The following is a 14,116-nucleotide window of genomic DNA, read 5'->3' as shown; positions in this document are numbered from 1 at the left end:
TATATGAATAGTTAATGCTAGATTAAAGTCCTGTTTCTCCTGAACAAAATGATATATAATAAGTGTGGGTGCATATAATTTGAAAGAGGGGAACTACGGGTGAACAGACATATAGCGCAAATTCCAGTTTTTGTTTACGTTTTGTTTTGATCAGAACGTGCACTATTGACTCCGTCCTGAAGGGGTTAACTTCTCCTTGCGATCCAGCGATGTCCCCGCGCTGTGATTGCCGGTGAGAGCCCCGGCGGATGCCTCCATCTGACTTCCTGGTTCCGTCTCTGTGAGCCGCAGAGGCTCATGGGGGCGGAACTGGGCGGGTAATTCAAATGCAAAAAAATGGTACCGCTTTTGGTACAAAATTCCTGACATAATCATACCGCCAGGGAGGTTAAGTTCATTTGATGGATATCCTTTTTTTCATTCCTATGTAGGTTTTTAGTGTCCTATTACCATTTTAGGAACATTTTAGGGACATATAATTCCCAGATTTTACTAGTAACATGACGTAAAGTCATGATTTTATTAAAGACACGGAGGCGAGTATTATGCATAACTCTTTCTTTATTTCCTCAGCAGCAAAGATAGAGGAATATAAATATTATCAAAAAATGAAAGAAAAAACTGTACAGGCATAACAGGTAGCCAATCACATAATAGAGGAAGTAGCTATATAAGTCCTGTGTCTCCCACAATCCCCCTCTTTCTTGCGAAACCGAAGACCAGGTAAGATAAAACGATGTCCCACTTGATCCAAACAGGAAACGGGAAACAAAACGATAACTTCAAGCTAAAAAAGATAGAAAAATATGGTAATTTCCAAACTCAAAACTGTAGACTTACCAAACATAACCGTGAGGAGTCCTACATGAAACAGGATTCTGGAATAGAAAATATATAAAATTAGAAACCAATATAAAACTGTTAAAATCATCTAAGCATGATAAAATTACATGATATAGATACATGATCCCAATACAGACCTAATTGACAACATACCTGCATAGCATCGAAGCATCTCTTATCCCAAATCCACACCGGGAGGGTGGGAGGGAATAATACTCGCCTCCGTGTCTTTAATAAAATCATGACTTTACGTCATGTTACTAGTAAAATCTGGGAATTTTATTAAAGACACGGAGGCTCATATTATGCAAGTTCAAAGCTGTGCTATCACTTGAGATGCGATGTGTTCAATTGGTCTGAAATAGAAGTCCCTGAAGGTCGATTCTCGGGACCAGTCCGCTGCGCCCATGATGTCTTCCAGACGGCAGCCAACTGTGGATGCCTTCGAGGCCATAGCACCTCGCACAGAATGAGGAGTAAAGATAGACGTGTCTATACCCGCTAGGGATAAAAGCCAACGAATCCAACGCGCTAGCGTCGGTGTCGAGACTGGGCGATGAGGAGCCCTAAACGAAATGAATAGGGGATGTCGGTCAGACGAACGCAACGCTCGCGTAGCATCCAGATAGGCCTTCAAACAATCCACCGGACAGACTGCTGGACATAACGAGAATCTAGGATATAAGAAGGATTTGGATGCCGACTTAGTCCTCCTAGATATGTTGAAAGTAACGCCTTCAGGAGTAAACACAAAGGCACCCCAGTCAAGAGCCCTGACGTCGGAGACTCTCTTACAAGAGATCAGGCAAAACAGCATAACCATCTTGGAGGATAGCTGCTTAACCCCTTAAGGACACATGACATGTGTGACATGTCATGATTGCCTTTTATTCCAGAAGTTTGGTCCTTAAGGGGTTAAGGGTCAAGTCATGGTTAGGATACCACGCCGACAGGAACCGCAACATTATGTTGACGTCCCAAAAGGCCGAAAAACGCGACCCAGGTGGACGGACGAGGCGAATACCCTTGAGAAGACGGCATACAAAAGGATGTTTGCCGACGGGTAAACCTTCCAAACCTCCGTGACCGGCAGATATGGCCGAACGAAAAACATTGATAGTTCTGTACGCCTTGCCCGAGTCGAACAGGGCTGTGAGAAACTCCAGGATCAAATGGAGAGGGGCAGATACGGGATCCATTGTCCGTTCCATGCACCAATCAGACCAAGACTTCCATGCAGCTCGGTAAGCTGATCGCGTGCCCGGAGCCCAGGCGTTATCGAGGAGCAAGAGAGTTGTCTGTGGAACGTCAGGGACAACCCAGCGTCCCCTGAAAGGAACCACGCTACCAGGGGCAACTGATGCCGTAGAACCAACTCGTGCGAGTTCCCATCCGGATCCAGAAGGAGGTCCTGAAAGTTCGGTAACAGACGAGGGAAGTCTATGGACAACTCCATCAGTCGAGGGAACCACGGACGGGATCTCCACAGAGGGGTGATCAGAGCCAGACAGCAGTCGTGACGAACCAGCTTCGAGATTGTACGAGCAATCATGTTGAATGGAGGAAAGGCATACAGGCGGCCCGGTGGCCATTCCTGAAGAAAGGCATCTGTCGCCACAGCCGCCGGGTCCAGTCTCCAACTGTAGAACTTTGGCAATTGAGTGTTCAGGCGAGAGGAGAATAGGTCCATCTCGAATCGCCCCCACAACCCAGATAGGCTTTGGAAGACCGAGGCGTGCAAGCGCCAGTCTCCCGAGTCTCTTAAATGCCTGGAGTTCCAATCCGCACCTGAATTGTCCAGACCCGGAATATGTTCCGCCGTCACCGAAACGTTGTTGAAAAGGCAGAACTGCCAAAAATCCTTCGCCAAGAGAGCCAACATCCTGGACTTGGTGCCGCCCAGGTGATTTATGTATCGGACCGCCGATACGTTGTCCAACTTGAGGAGAAAGCAACAGTTCGCCCTTCCAGGGGTAAGGCTGCGAATCGCAAAGGCTCCTGCCAGAAGTTCCAGGCAGTTGATGTGTAACGACTTCTCTGTGTCGGACCATCTGCCTCCCGTGGAAACGTTGCCACAACGAGCCCCCCAGCCGTGCAAGCTGGCATCTGATTCTATGATCACGTCCGGAATGGAACCGAAAATCGCCCTTCCGTTCCAGGCTTCCATGTGTGCTAGCCACCATACCAGCTCGTCTCTCGATTCCTCGTCCAGACATATCCGAGATTCGTAGGAGTGACCCGAACATAGGTGCGACCCCTTGAGCCGCTGGAGAGCCCGGTAATGCAGAGGGCCTGGGAATATCGCCTGAATGGTGGAGGCCAGTAGACCGATGATCCTTGCCAACTGTCGAACCGATAAGTCCGAAGCACGAAGAGCTCTTCGAAGCTCCTTCTGGATGGCTTTTATCTTGGATTCCGGCAAGTACAGGAACTGCCGTACGGAATCCACCTGGAACCCCAAAAACTCCATAGACTGGGCTGGGTTCAGGACCGACTTGTCCCAGTTGATCAGAAAACCTAGGTTCTGTAAGAGATTGACTGTCCAGTCCAAATGCAGTCTCGGGCATTCCAACGATTGGGACATGATTAGGATGTCGTCCAGGTAAAAAATCAGTCGAACCCCTCGGGTACGGAGGTACGACACCACCGGCTTCATCACCTTGGTGAAACACCAAGGGGCCGAGGAGAGACCGAACGGCAGGCATGTAAAACGCCAACGCCGTCCGTGCCAGGTGAAGTGTAAGTAGTCCCTGGACTCCACTGCTATCGGAACCGTGAAGTACGCGTCCTTCAGGTCCAACTTGGCCATCCAATCCGACTGTCACAGAAGGTCTCTGAGACAATGAATGCCTTCCGTCTGAAAATGTTGGTAGCGTAGGAAGGCGTTGAGAGGGCGAAGATTTATCACTGGGCGGACACCGCCCCCTTTCTTGGGCACTAGGAAGAGATTGCTCGTAAAGCCTGGAGTGGCGAACGGCAATTCTTCGATGGTGCCTTTCGAGAACATCTCCCCGACTTCCGCGGAGATCATCGCGTCCTGCTCCTGTGGGAGAGATAATTCCCTGGGGGCATACATTTGAACAGGCAGGGAGACGAAATCTAGTTGATAACCCTTTATGCATTGCAGAACCCAAGCGTCTGAGGTTATATCTGCCCACCTTAGGTAGAATAAAGCCAGCCTCCCCGCCACCCGAACCTGATCGAGAGGGGAAGAAAGGGTACTCACCATAAGGGCGTCTGCCCGAAGACCCACCACGGGGGTATCTGGAGCCCCACGATCTCCCTCTTGCCGGAAAGAAGGGAGGCGTTTTCGGATCTTGGAACCCTCGGGAGGGGAAAAAGGAACCTCTGGTGGCACGGAACGAGCCTCGGAAACCACGGCCGGGTGGACGGTTCCTGCTACGCCCGGCCCCTCCGAAAACCTTGGGCGCGAATACGCGCTTCATATTTGCCTGTGCCTTGTCAATCGCCGTAAATGTTTTGACATAGGACCCCATGTCCTTTACGAAGGATGTGCCGAACAACATCCCCTCATCTGCTGAATCAGGTTCAGCTACGGTCATAGCGGCCAGTTTAGGGTCTATTTTTAATAGAATTGCCTTGCGTCTCTCGGAAGACATGGCCGTGTTAGCATTCCCTACAAGGCATATAGCCCGCTGGACCCACCCGATGGCCACATCGACATCCAAAACAGAGTCACCAGTACGAGCGGCATCAAGGAGCTCGTATAGTTTTGATAGGGGGCCCAGCGTGTCTAGGATCTTGTCTTGGCACCCTTTCAGGGAGTGATCAAGACCCTTCTTAGGTTTCCATCCAGACTTATTTAAAAATTGGGCAATTTGAGGGTCAACGTCTGGGGTCTTACAGGCAGCGCCAGGGAGGGAAGGTCGTGGGCATTCGGCACGCAATTTATTGCGGCCTTCCTTGGACAGAGGTGTGCGTATTCTCTTAGCCACATATTGGGTGATATGGTCCGGAGGGACCCATTCAGCAGACCGCGGGTGACGTAGGTCGTCCGGGTCAAACAGGGGGTTACCCTGTGGGTCTAAAAGCCCTTTATTATCATCCCCAGCGGGGTCTGTCACTTTTCCTCGGGGGTTGGCAGAGGACCCAGAAGGGGTTACACCCGTAGGGGGTTGATCCTCGCCTGACTCGTCCTCCACATAGGAGTCATATTCCATAATATCGGAATCATCTTCCACACTCCGGTCGGTATCCGACCCATCATCCAGGGCTCTAGCCCGTTTCCACAATCTAGCCTTTTTAGCCCGGCCAGGGGCTCTTGTGCGCGTGGGATGCGCGCTATCTGCGACCGCCAGAGGCGTGTCAGTCATGGCAGGCAAAGCCTGCATCGAGGAGTGGGAGCCGATATGTCGAGACTTTGCCTTCGCCTTACGGGCACCCGGCACAGTTTGGGCAGGGGAAAGGGACCCCACACCCAGGGGGTTAGGGGCAGCCATGGAAGGCAAAAACACAGAGTGAAGTGACTGGGTAAAGGAGGATGAGACAGCCCCCATAGCGGAGGCAATAGCCTTTTGGAGGGAGGAAGCCATAGTAGCTTCTAATAAGGCCTGGAGTTCCTGAGAGGCCATAGCACCCTCAGGGTTATCTATTGGGAAATCCCCAGAGGGGTCAGTAGGCACATCCTTACTATCCTGCATAATGAGGCACAATAGAAAAACGGGCACTAATAGAAGCCGAAAAGGAAACACTAGAAATGGGTTGATTAACCCAGCAGAACAGAAACAAGCTAAACCTGACCGTTGGTGTAGCAGGGGAACCCGGAGAAGAGGGACCGACCGCACGGCAGAACAGGGTGATGCGAGTGACCGCCCAAAATGGCCGCCGCACGTGTCAGAGTGCGCTCGCGGACCGGCTCCCGGCGGGGGAAGGGGCGCGTGCACCTACCCGCGCGGGCAGCCCGCGAGAGGGGAAACGAGCACACTCAGCCGCGGTCACAGAGAAGGACCCACGCGGCTGAGATAGCGCCGAGAAGCGGCAAACAGGGATGGGAGGGAGGGGAAAAACAGCCCGCAAAGTCCCAGGGGAACCCCCAAATACACCAACGATGTGGGTACCAGAAAATATCAACAATGAATAAAAACAACAATAATAATAGTAATAAGTATAATCAGAAACATGAACCACAAGTAAACATCACAAAACAAAATGCAATGAGTAGGAGAGCTCAAGTAAAATACTTAGCTGTCTGAGGAAGCAGCAAAGAAAGAGGAGGATTGTGGGAGACACAGGACTTATATAGCTACTTCCTCTATTATGTGATTGGCTACCTGTTATGCCTGTACAGTTTTTTCTTTCATTTTTTGATAATATTTATATTCCTCTATCTTTGCTGCTGAGGAAATAAAGAAAGAGTTATGCATAATATGAGCCTCTGTGTCTTTAATAACATTTTCTTTTTTGCCCCATATTTGTATAATGGGAACCTATTGTGGTTCCAGAGGGGAAGCCTTTTCTGCTGCACCAGTATTAGTGCTAGCGGAGGGGGGCTCCCCTCGATCGGATTAGACCCGAAACCGGAAGTGATGTCATCCGTTCCAAGGTGGAACGCAGGAAGTTGAACGGCCGAAAACCGGAAGTAACATGTGATCGGAGAAAATTTCCCCACGAATTTGAAAATTGGCATGATATATAAACCATGAAGGTTACAACACATCTATATCCCTGAGGAAGTCACTGCAGTGACGAAACGCGTTGGATACTACACCTTGGACTTTTTATGCTAATTATTAGTACAGCTACTGTCATTATAGTCCATTTTATTTTATTAATTTTTTTTGTGCATCTCCATTCTGGGATCTCTTTTCATTTCCACCTGGAGACCTGGTCATTACTTCACTATGGAGATATGCTGTTTTACTACTGATTTCTTGTAAGTGCAATCTTTGGAATAAATGTTGTTATTTTTATACAATCTGCACTATTTCTTTTTTCTTTTATTTCTGAGCCGAAGAAAAAGTGACATTGCCGTATAAACGAATGAACTTGGAATTTCTCCTCTCTACATATTGTGAGATATACATCTGCTTCCACTACTATCCAGTTCCTATTATATATATCCGATCTTCAATTTGGACAGTACCCCTGACAGGGCGACAGGCATGATTACCACTTCTCTCTTATTCCACGTTCATTATCAGCCATATTCAGGTTGTATTGTTTCCATACCACCCTCTATTTGTATATATCACCCTCGGGTTTATATATACGTCTTTGTGCAGGGTCATGGCACCCCCTACCCTGGTGGCACCCGGGGCGGACCACCCCCTCCGTCCCCTCCACCCCCCCCCCCTTAGTACGCCACTGCTTGTGTGTAGTGTTTGCGTCTGAATGCAGGGGTGTGTTTGTATGTAGTGTTTGACTTTAAATACAGGTGTGCTTTTGTTTGTAGTGTTGGTGTTTAAATGAAGGGGTGTTTGTATATAGTTTTAATGTTTTAATACAGGGGTGTGTTTGTATGAAATGTTTGCGTTTGATTGCAGTGCATGTGTAGTGGATGCACTGTGTGTATATTGTGCCCCATGGATCAGTTTTGCACTGGGGCCCCATAGATTGTGTGTACGCCACTGGGTGTGGGTCAGCGCGACCCACTGGGAATCACCCGGCGACCCACACTTTGGCGAAACCTTGTATTAAAGAAAAACATATGATGTAAAAATCAAGTTTGATGTTATATAATTTTAATATAATTTTGGTTTAAAGGTTACTGTCCATCTTCAGACTGACACCTTGCTGGCTGACAATAGTTTTAAGTATCAATTAGTTTATAATGCAATCTACTTTGGCTCAATTTTTTGCAACTTTTTAAAAACCTAAACATCAGTATTGAACATATGATTTGTTTTCTGTATATATATTTTAAAGCTTATTTCACCTGTGTCCCTGCACTAATTGGCCTTTCACCCAAGAGCATTTCTTGCCTATTCCCCACATATCATAATACTCACTATATGGCTCAGTTTAAACATATAAACGGTATTTGGTTAAGGGATGCTGGGGGCATTGGAACATCGATCAAGCATTTTTAGCAGAATACAGCCAACTTTTTCGCTAATTTTATCCAAAAGAAGCAGTTTGGCATAAAACTTTTCAGTTATCTACAAACATCTGGGATCTGCATATTCTGCAACAAATTTATAACACATACAATGAACCTCTACATGCACGGTAAAAAGATTAAATATTTTTTGAGAGTTGTGATGTTCAAGTGTAAAGTGTGGACAAACAGACAGACAGTATAGACAGAAGCAAAACATTGTAGATAAATAATGCTATGTTGATATATATATATATATTCAATTTGAATTTTTTTATTTTGATATATATTTACATTTTATCATTCCAATGCACAGTGCATAGAAAGTGTTTTTTTCTATTTTTCTTTACGCTCAGTTATTAATAATGAAACACCTTGATTTTTTTCACTTTGTTTCAGACGTAAGCATTTGTTTATAGTGATTTTTGCTAATTTTTTAATTAAAAAAATATAAACCTATTTCAATAAGTTTTTTTAAAAAATAAAACAAAATATAATGAAATGTAATTATGCTTCATAGAGTAGATTAGAGAATAGGGAAAAAGATGGAATATTATTTATCAAACCATAACAATATTGCCTTGAAAGCATGATCATTAAAGAGTGTTTTATATTTAAAGTGACAAAAACAATTCATTGTGTAATCAGTAGTTGAGACGTTTGTGAATCCCAAGTTACAGATTTATTGAATTGTAAGAATTTTTTCTATACAAAACATTATAAGAATAAATATTTTTACATGCATGCTGGCATACTTGCCAACATTCCCAAATACATCTGTACAGCCATGATCTTATCCTGTCATACAGAACCTAATCAGCACAATTAAATACACTCAAGCTGCAATAGACAATAATACGTGTATTTAAACTCATTTGCAAGAGTCACTGTATCACTGGCTGTGTTTGACTGCATAGCTCAGGGGAAATAATGGATGCCATGATGATACTGCCCCATTGCAATCAAACACATCACCACTGATACAAAATGTCAACCACACCACCCTCACACCCCATCTTCTCCTGACATAATATTTGCCAAAGTTGGCAAGTAAGACAAGTCACTAAGCAGCTTCTAGCCAACATAATAACCAATGTTTTTGTGTGTTTTTTTGTACAGTTTACACTGTGGTGATGATATTCATATTACTTTTATAATCAGCTTGGTTAAAAATTAAAAAATATATATGTTTTACATATGGTGTATTCATTAATTAATTCCCAAATCTAGATTATGTCACATCACATGAACAAGTTAAAGCAGAAGAAATAAATGTATTTTGTAATATTACAGTTGGGCAGACAGAGGACAGATGGCAGGGTACCACCTGGGTATTGTAGTACAATGGCAAGATGGAGTGATTTAAAAAGTGGTCAAAATGTGACCAAAAAGAACCACATTGGGGAATGTGTATAAACGTATATCTATGAAAAAAGTGGTGAAATTGTGATGCAATTACATTCTGTGGTTTATATATATAAAAAAAATCCCTCCAGGAATGCACAATTTTTACAAGGTTTGGCAAAATAGTAAATTTATCTAATTATAATTTTATGTTGTGGCAGATTAAAATTACGAGCAAACGTGTGTAATTTTTGTTGACTTTTCTTGTACCTAGCATTATCTGCACTGTAAGAGACAGTCTCAAATATAAGAATAAAAAAGTTGCAATGTGTCCCTTTTTTCTCATGTGCAAAGCCCACTTAAAGATCTTTATACATTCTGTATAGGAGAATGGTTAAAATATGACCAAATAAATATTGCAGTGTGTTAAAGATTGCATTCCATTGTATACCTAACCTCTTCACTGCTTTTTAAGGTGTAGCATACATCTTGCTGGTTTTCCGTCAAACCTTTGAACATTATATTGTTACAAAAAACTATAGACAGCCAGACAGATCTATTTTTTTTTTTAATTCTTTATTTTGTTGTGCATAGCTTTTTCAAACAATTATGTGCTGCCATGTCAGGTGGTGACAGGCTTTGGTAGTATATGCTTAGAGAGGTAGTTACATGGCATAGAGGTAAAAAGCACATTTTCCATTAAGGAACAACAGGAAATTTTAACAGTTAGGTTAGTCACAGTGAGGTTAGTTTAGCGTTGTGTGATGTTTGGCTATGTAGTCTGTGTGATTCGTTGCAGTCTACTATGGGACTAGCTGGACTTGGTAGGGTATTCGTGCCGGGCAGGCGTGGTGGCTTAAAAGCATTACGGTGGCTTGCATCAGTGATGTGTTTGGATGGTCATATGTGTTCAGGCTTCAATGCTTGTATCTGTCATGCTATGAGTATATTAAACCTGTTGCGAAGGCATTGTGTGCATCTCTGGTGTTTTGGGCCTTGGGTCGTGCTGTCATTGGGGGTGTCTCGCCTTGTTTTGCCTCAGCATTGAGGTTGGTTACCCCTAACCATGGGGGGGGGGGGGGTGACGACTTTGTGTTTGTGGGGCTTAAGTTCGCATTCGGGCATCATCGGTGCTGTCCGGTCTTCGTGATATTCTAGGTCTGGGTACCTGAGTGTCTGTCTGTGAGTTAGTCAGGTCAGAAGAGAGAAGAAGCAATAAATCATAATGAAAGGCATTATAAACATAAAACATTAAAGTTAACTTCTGTCGGTTTCTCCTTCGCTGGGGTGCGGGTAGCGTGGGAAATAGTCCGACATGGTCCAACCTTGGGTTTTGCCAGTGGGTTAGTGTTCATGGAACCTAAGACCCCAGTCCACTTGTTCCCGGGGTGTGAGGGGAGGTGATCGTGTTTTCTCTGTTCTCTCTGTGGCGTTTCGGATTCTGGTTCGACAAGCTGAGGGTTGTCAGGTAGTTGGCTGCTTCCTCAGGTGATGTGAGGATTTGTGTTGTCCCTGCATGGGTAACTTCCATGGAGCCTCCTGCTCCCCACCTGTAGGCTACACCTGCAGCGCGTAACTGAGTGGCAGTTTGGCCATATGACTTACGCCACAGTAGTGTGGCTCTAGATAGGTCTTGGTAGAATGTAAGTTCTGAGTCTTCGAAGGACAGCGGTGTGCGATCCTTAAGCCCCGCCATGATATGGAGCTTGTCCTGTACTGTTACGCATCTTAAGATGACGTCTCGAGCTGCTGGTGATTTCAGGTGTGTGTAGGTCGGGAGCCGATAGACTCCATCTATGGTGAGTTTCTTAGCAGTTGCGTGTGGGAGTATGCTGGTCAGGAGGCGCCTAGCGTAGTGTGGCAATTCTTCTGCTGTAATTGCTTGTGGGATTCCTCTAATTTTAATATTTGTTCGCCTTTGTCGGTCTTCTATGGTCGCCATTTTAAGTACCATGAGTTTTTGGTGATGCTGTATGTTTTGTACTTGTTCTTCCAGTGTTGTCAGGTGTGTTTTGACCTCCACCACGTCTTGTTCTGTGGCAGTTACCCGGTCTGTGACCGTTTGCACCTCCGTCTTGAGGAGGGCTGTGTCAGCCGCCCAGAGCCTGTGTATATCAGTGAGTAGGAGTTTGAGATCGCCTTTGGTGGCAGGTGCAGCGTCGTCTGGGGCTTCAGGTTGCTGTGCCAGCGTGGTCTTGATGGCCAGCTGGGCCTCTGGACCACCCTGCTCTATATGGGGAGTGTGGTCCGACTCCCGGTCATCTCCCGTGGGCCTGGGAGCGGGACGTGGCTGCGCCGGGCGTTGCAGCAGCGCACCTATATCTCTGCTGTCAGCCGCTGGTTTTTGGGACCTGCGCCCCATTGCCGGTGAGAGAGCCGGTGGTTCCGTAGGTGTGGGGAGTAGTGGGTGCCCCTCTCTCTCTGTCCGTGGTCAGAACACAAATTCCTCTAGGTCCCGGATCGTTGGCGTGAGGTAGGCCCCAGTTTTGCGTTTCCGCTTAGGGAGCTTGTGCGGTTGTAAAAACGGCATCTATCGGTGCCTCTTGTTGTTCTGAACCCGTCTCTGTGGGTTGTAGGGCTGGATGGGTGCCCGTTTCAGGGATTTTGCCCAGATTTAGTGGTTGCAGTTTGGAGACTGTAGAAATGGCGTCTGGTGCCATGCGATGGCAAGCCCGCCCCCCAGACAGATCTATTTTATATCAGGTTTGTGTGCAAAGTAAATACATTTGGGAATGTTTATCAGACATTCTACCACATATTTTCTGTATTTTTTGTGAAATTAATTTTCTAACCAGAAGTCATCAGATTTTCCCAAACTTCTGCTACCTCTTGATCCACGCTTACCATCTCACCCATTCAAGTAGTAATGAACCAGCACATTCCTTTACTTTTTCAATTTCAAAATATAGCAAGGGTGCAAGGGAATGATCCTGTAAAAAATGTCATTCATCAAATTCCTTCCAATATACTACATTTAGATTTTTAAGATGTGCACTCCATACAAACCAACCCTGACACTCATTGAAGGTGTATTTACTACTTGATAACAAATATATTTCTGATGGTTTAGTAAAACCATCTTTCTGTTGGAAAAAAAAAAATATTCCTTTAACATCACTGATCAAGGGAGAGGTGGTATAGTTTACAAACTGGAGTGATATAATTCAATGTGAACACAGGGATTGGAACCAGAGAACTCAATCTATGCACCATGAACTATGCTATGAAGCAAAGTTATTCCGATACTTAAAGTGACCCTAACATTTATTTTCTTCCTAGGATTTACTTGTTGATGTGTAAAATCAATTGTAATTAACAATAATGTACAGGAAATCACATTAAATAAGAAAGATAATTTGACAAGCCCGCAGCAACAAATGATGACTGAAGAAAACCAGACCTCGGTTAAAGAAATATTTCTACTGGGATTCAAAGTACTTTACAACTTTAAGATCCCTTACTTCCTTCTGTTCCTTGTGCTATACACCATGACGTTGACTGGAAATCTCATGATTGTAACACTGGTGACAGTGAGTCCAAACTTGAGACATCCAATGTTTTTCTTCCTTAGTCATCTCTCACTAACCGATATCATACTGACCACAAATATTGTCCCGAACATGCTGTGCATCATACTAAATGGTGGGAAAATAATGTCTCTTCAAGCCTGTATAGTCCAACTTCAATTCTTTGGACTCTCCTTGGGTACAGAATGTCTTCTTCTTACAGTGATGTCCTACGACCGTTATCTGGCTATCTGCAGTCCATTGCATTATACCACTATTATGAGCAACAAACTTCGTCCTCAGCTTGCAGTTTCTTGTTGGCTGTTGGGTTTTATAATTTCCTTTATAACTGTGATACTAGTGAGTCAGTTACATTTCTGTGGATCAAACATTATTGATCATTTTTTCTGTGATTTACTTCCATTTCTGCAACTTTCTTGCTCAGACACCTTCATAGTGAGGTTAGAGAACATTTTACTGGGAACTCCAATAACGTTGTTTCCGGCGATAATCATCACTATAACGTATGTCTGCATTTTTATGGCCATCCTCAAAATACCATCAACGTCCGGGAGACAAAAAACATTCTCCACCTGCAGCTCCCACTTGGCTGTTGTAATTACTTTCTACGGGACACTGGTCACGCTCTATGTGATTCCTTCTAGTGGACATTCATTAAATGCAAACAAGGTTCTCTCCTTGATTTATACTGTGGGGACTCCGTTATTTAATCCTATTATTTATAGTCTGAGGAACAAAGAAATAAGGGTGGCATTTAAAAGATATATATATTTAATTAACATAGAGAAAAGACATCAATGTATGTAATGTTATTATTAACAGATGAAATTTGGGCAAAGAGCTGACCAATTTAGGTGAATAAATGGACGCCAATACCATTTATTTTTAAATCTACATGGTTATTATTATTATAATTATTATTTTTATTATTTATATAGTGCCATAAAATTCCGTAGCGCTGTTCATTGGGCGGACTAACAGACACGTAATTGTAACCAGACAAATGGAACCGCACAGGAACAGAGGGGTTGAGGGCCCTGCTCAATGAGCTTACATGCTAGAGGTCACAATATTTGGTACTCAAACCTGGTCCGACACCCATATTGGCTACTGAACAATAAATTTACCACCGTCTCCATCTTGGTAAAGCTTTTCACACTGGTAAAAGTGATATACAAGGTATTTTTTGGCACAGTCTTGTGGATTCAGCTGCATTTGTGGGAGTCAGCATTATCTGGAATAAAGATAATTTTTCATGCTTATAGGAATATTGTGTTTTATTTCATTAGTCCAGCACCTAGATAATGGTAGAAATTGATTTCATATAGGAAACCTCTCTTTTTTA

The 14,116-nt window shown here is 44.4% G+C and overlaps 1 protein-coding gene across 1 annotated transcript; it reads left to right on the top strand.

Annotated features, from left to right (window-relative positions):
* Nucleotides 1-12,618: 12,618 nt before the first annotated feature.
* On the top strand, nt 12,619-13,578 carry LOC134582578 (olfactory receptor 5G3-like). Its single transcript, XM_063439253.1, has one exon. The coding sequence runs from the start codon at nt 12,622-12,624 to the stop codon at nt 13,576-13,578; it is 957 nt and encodes a 318-aa protein (XP_063295323.1). The 5' UTR covers nt 12,619-12,621.
* The last annotated feature ends 538 nt before the right edge of the window (nt 13,579-14,116 follow it).

The sequence above is a fragment of the Pelobates fuscus genome, chromosome 13 (genome assembly GCF_036172605.1).
Source record: "Pelobates fuscus isolate aPelFus1 chromosome 13, aPelFus1.pri, whole genome shotgun sequence".
In the NCBI taxonomy this organism is placed as follows: Eukaryota; Metazoa; Chordata; class Amphibia; order Anura; family Pelobatidae; genus Pelobates; species Pelobates fuscus.
Note: the sequence above shows the minus strand (reverse complement) of the source record. Positions and strands in the feature narration are given on the sequence as shown.